The sequence below is a fragment of the Otolemur garnettii genome, unplaced genomic scaffold (genome assembly GCF_000181295.1).
Source record: "Otolemur garnettii isolate 467f Iridium unplaced genomic scaffold, OtoGar3 scaffold00018, whole genome shotgun sequence".
Lineage (NCBI taxonomy): Eukaryota > Metazoa > Chordata > Mammalia > Primates > Galagidae > Otolemur > Otolemur garnettii.
The window spans coordinates 5,543,170-5,547,417 of record NW_003852413.1 but is presented as its reverse complement, the minus strand read 5'-3'; the positions used below and the strand labels follow the sequence as shown (position 1 = coordinate 5,547,417).

General features: G+C 48.9%; 1 protein-coding gene across 2 annotated transcripts in view; it reads right to left on the bottom strand.

Moving 5' to 3' along the window:
* The window catches only part of PRPSAP1 (phosphoribosyl pyrophosphate synthetase associated protein 1), a 40,646-nt gene extending 38,481 nt beyond the window's left edge, over window positions 1-2,165 (bottom strand). Inside the window, exon 1 of one of the 2 annotated variants that reach the window (XM_023511206.1) lies at window positions 1,725-2,165. In XM_023511206.1, coding sequence (XP_023366974.1) covers window positions 1,725-1,894 — 170 coding nt within the window. In that variant the 5' untranslated portion in view covers window positions 1,895-2,165. The remainder of the gene's footprint in view (window positions 1-1,724) is intronic. The other variant, XM_003786103.3, reaches the window with a different exon arrangement.
* Window positions 2,166-4,248: the final 2,083 nt, after the last annotated feature.

Here is a 4,248-nt window from a genome sequence, read left to right as displayed (position 1 = left end):
AAAAAAAAAAAAAAAAAACACCAAAAAGTCTTGAGAAACATAATCAAAATGTTTAGTAATAAACAACTCTTTTTCAAATAAAATCTTGCTGAGAAATTCAACAAATGAAATATAAAGTCTTTACAAATATTTATTATTTACAGTAACTTAAAACCTTTTTGGAATTTGGCAGGGAAGAACCTAAAACAAAAACAAAAAAATCACCAACTTTTTAAAATGCGCCCTCTTTCCCTTCTGCTTTCTCTCAGAGAGGCCATCTGTGGTCAATTCGACCCAATATAAACAAATACAAGCTTTATATTTAAAATTAGTGTTTTAGTTGGCCCCAAAAGACAAATTATCAGGGGTTAGAAATAGAAACTAGGTAGGAATCTGCAAAAGGATTTTTTTTAACATTCTTCTAATTTCATTTAAAACTGAAAAAACACTTAGCAAAAAAAAAAAACAAACCTCAAATACCCCATTTCTTCTACATTCCTGCCTAGACTTTTATTAAAATATATTCACACAATGATTTGTCAACCCTGAAAAAAATCAGAGTAACTCTAATGTAAATTGTTTACAATGTAAAAATTACTTTAAATATTAAAAAAACGAGTTGTTCATTTTATGTCTTATATTTCTTTCTTTTTTGGTTGTTTGAGACAGAGCCTTACACTGTCGCCCCAGGCCACAACGCCCAGCTAGTTTTTCCGTTGTTTAGTAGACGCTGGGTCTCACTCTTGCTCAGGCTGGTCTCCAACTCCTTAGCTCAAGCAATCCACTCTCTCAGCCTCTCAGAGTGCTAGGACTACAGGCGTGAGCCACCACCCTGGCCTATGTCCTATATTTCTAACAGGTTTATTTGGAAAAGGTCTACAAAGCTCTTCCTTTTATCAGGAATGTGGGATTCTCCAACAAAAGAGCAGACTAGAAAAGTGGTCATTTAGAAAACAGGTTATTATCCAGAGGGCCACTACAAGCTCCTGCTCTGCTATTACCTGATCTATATTATCCTGGTCATGCTCACAAGATCCTCGCCAGCAGAGAAAAGTCATTCCCACTTTACAAACCAAGCTCAGGAAAATCAAGTGTCTTGCTCAGTGTCACAGTCACTGTGGCAAGACTGGGAAGGCACCTCAGAGTTGCCAGGTCCCAAATGCCACTTGAGACCACAGGTGTCTTTTGGTTAAAAAGACACAGAAAGGCAAAGACTACGTCCAAGTGATTGATCCGATGTAAGGCTGGCTTACAAAACACGGGCCTATGGTTTCTACCACCAACCCTGACCTATATCAGCTTCTCATGGCCTTTCCCCACACCTTTGCCCTGTTGCTGCACCTGCGGGTTTGCTTAAGTGAGACTTGGGAATGGCGACGGTCTCTCTCCAAACACACACTCTGGGGGTTACAGAATGCTCACCCAGCCCAGGGATGTGGGAGTGGGGAGACCAAAGCGCGGCCAGCGGTCCAGTTAACGGCGGGTAGGGGGTTTAAGTCACCAAGAGTCTGTCTAAAATGTCTCAGCTGCAAAACTGGGGGCCAGAGGGTGGCTTCTCCCTCCTCCAAGGGTCTTTCCAGCTCCGACACGACAGGATTCTCAGACGCTTTCCCCCAGGTGCAGGAGGTCGGGCGAGTGGAGTACAAGAGGCGCAAGGACGACCTTGGGGAGGGGTCTCCTGGGTGTGAAGGGCGAGGCGCCGCCGTCCCCAGCCCCCGGCCCGCCCCACCGGCCGCCCCGCTTACTCGGTGATGCGCTTGGCCAGCTCCGTGCAGGCGGCCGTGGAGTTGGCCGAGAAGACCCGGTAGCCAGTACGGGCGGCGTTCATGGCTGGCGGGACTACTGGGCGGGCTCTCGGCGCGCGGAAGGCGGAGGACGCGGACAGCGGCGGGAGCAGCAGCAGCTTCTTAGGCATCGTCCGGCCCGAGGCGCTGTTACAGCCGGCCCCACGCGGGGCTGGACTCCGCAGCGGCTCCAATCGCGGCGGTCGCGAGGCCCGAGTCCCACCGAGGGGTCTGGCTGAGGAAGGTGCTAAGAAGCCCAGCACTGGCGGAGAGAGGCCGGAGATCCCCACCCTCGGCGTCCCCCAAGCCACGAGGAGCAGCTGCGGAGAGACACTCGCTGGGACCCACACTGCAGCTACCTCAGCCGCAGGCAAGGCCGCCGCCCCCTCCGGGGAGCCGAGGACCGCCGGCTAGAGCGTCCACAGAGCCGCCATCTCGGATGAGGGCAGAAGGTGGACGACTCCTTAACAGCCTCTTCTTTGCAGGACGCCTCACAGATTCTCTGCGCTGTTTGCTTTCGCCGCTCCCTGCCAGAGTTCTTTTGCCCTCATGTTCTTGGGCGGGGCAGCCTGACTGCTAGTGGTCCCAACTGTTTCCAACTTTTCTGCCAGGACCAAATATGTCCGCCACCCCCGCCCCCGCCGAGGAGGCGGGCGCTCTAGCTCTGCGCCTCTGTGGTTTTATTTGAAAAGAGGAGGGCGGGGTTATTTCTCCACTGGAAGTTTGCGGTATTAAAGTGTCCCAGAGGTGGTTGGCTCCTGGGCGGGATCCCCAATGCTTTCCTGGAACAGACCTTGTGTCTGCATCTGCTGGTCTTTGCTCCTGCAGTTCCTCGGAATCAGAAAAGCCGTCCTTCCTCTCCTTCAATGTTCTCCGATCCCTCAAAGACCCACTAGCAATGTACAAAGTCCACAAAGTCTTTCTGGATGACCTCAGCTACAGTAAGCTGCCCCGCCCGCTGGACTGTGCCATCTGCAGATGCTTGTATTTTTATTCACCTTTGTAAGCCTCTGCTTTCCCAACTACGATGGAAGTCCTGTTAGGGCAGGATCATGGACTTCTTCGTGCTTCTGAGTTTCGGTGTCCAGTGCAGTGTTATGGGTCCCAGGAGCAGGCAATAAATACTTGTTGAATAAGGTCCCATAAGAAAATAAAAGGCAGAGAAGCATTTGAGCGCCCCTGGATTGGGAAGGGAGGGGATGGTGGTGCCTCTTGCGCTGACTGTACCATCTTCTAAGGATGCCTTTTAGGGACTCTGTTGTGATATTGGACCTGCGGAACTATAGATTGTGACCCAGCATGTCCTGAAGACTTAGGAGCCTTAAGCTTCAGGATTTGGAAGTTCAACTGCCCTGAGCCTGCAGAAGTCTGGTCTAGATTCTGCCAGCTCTCTAGAATTACTCCCAGTCCCTCTCCCCTCTCCCTTTTTCTCCCAGAGCAGGTTACCCATGTGTAGCTAATGGACCTGGAGAGAAGCTTTCTAAAACAAAAGGGGGATGGCTGGGTGCGGTTGCTCAGCGGTTAGGGCACTAGCCACGTACAACAGGGCTGGTTGATTTGGAACCTGCCCAGGCCTGCTAAACAACGATAACAACTGCAACAACAACAACAAAATAGCCGGGCATGATGCCTGTAGTCCCAGCTACTTGGAAGGCTGAGGCAAGAGAATGCCTCAAGAGTTTGAGGTTGCTGTGAGCTGTGATGCCATGGTACTCTGCCAAGGGCAACATAATGAAACTCTGTCTCAAAAAAAAAGGGGGGCGGGGGGAGGACAACTTCCCTTTACATTTTCCGTACATGTATCCTTCAAATCTTAACATACCCGGAAATGAACTCATCTTCATTTTCTAATTCTCCCCAAACTGTCCCTCCTCCTTCTCTGTTCTCTCTGTGCATGAATATAACCATCAGATTCCCAGTCAATAAATACCAGATGTCATGCTTTACTTTTCCCTTTCTCTGGCTTTCTACATCTATCCATTCATCCGTACATTAACATTTATTGCGCACCTACATTTTGCCAAGATTTTTTTTGGGGGGAGAGTGGTGCTTGGGAGACTTTACTGAAGAAAAACACAAAAATTCCTACTTTGAGAAGCTTTCTCTTCTAACAGAAGAGAAAGAAAAACATAAACATATTAAGTGAATAAATTGTAAGGTATGCTAGAAGACGTATTTATTTCCTATTGCTATGGTAACAAATTACCACAAACTCTGTGACTTAAAACAAAACAAATTTAGCTGGGTAAAGTGGCAGGAGCCTGTAGTCCCAGCTAACCAGAAGTCTGAGTCCAGTGTAAGCAACATATAGAGACCCCTGTCTCTTAAAAAAAACCACCCACAAGGCTGGGCCTGGTGGCTCATGCCTGTAATCCTAGCACTCTGGGAGGCTAAGGTGGGTAGATCACCTGAACTCAGGAGTTCAAGACCAGCCTGAGCAAGAGTGAGACCCTGTCTCCACTAGAAATAGAAAACTAGTCGGTGG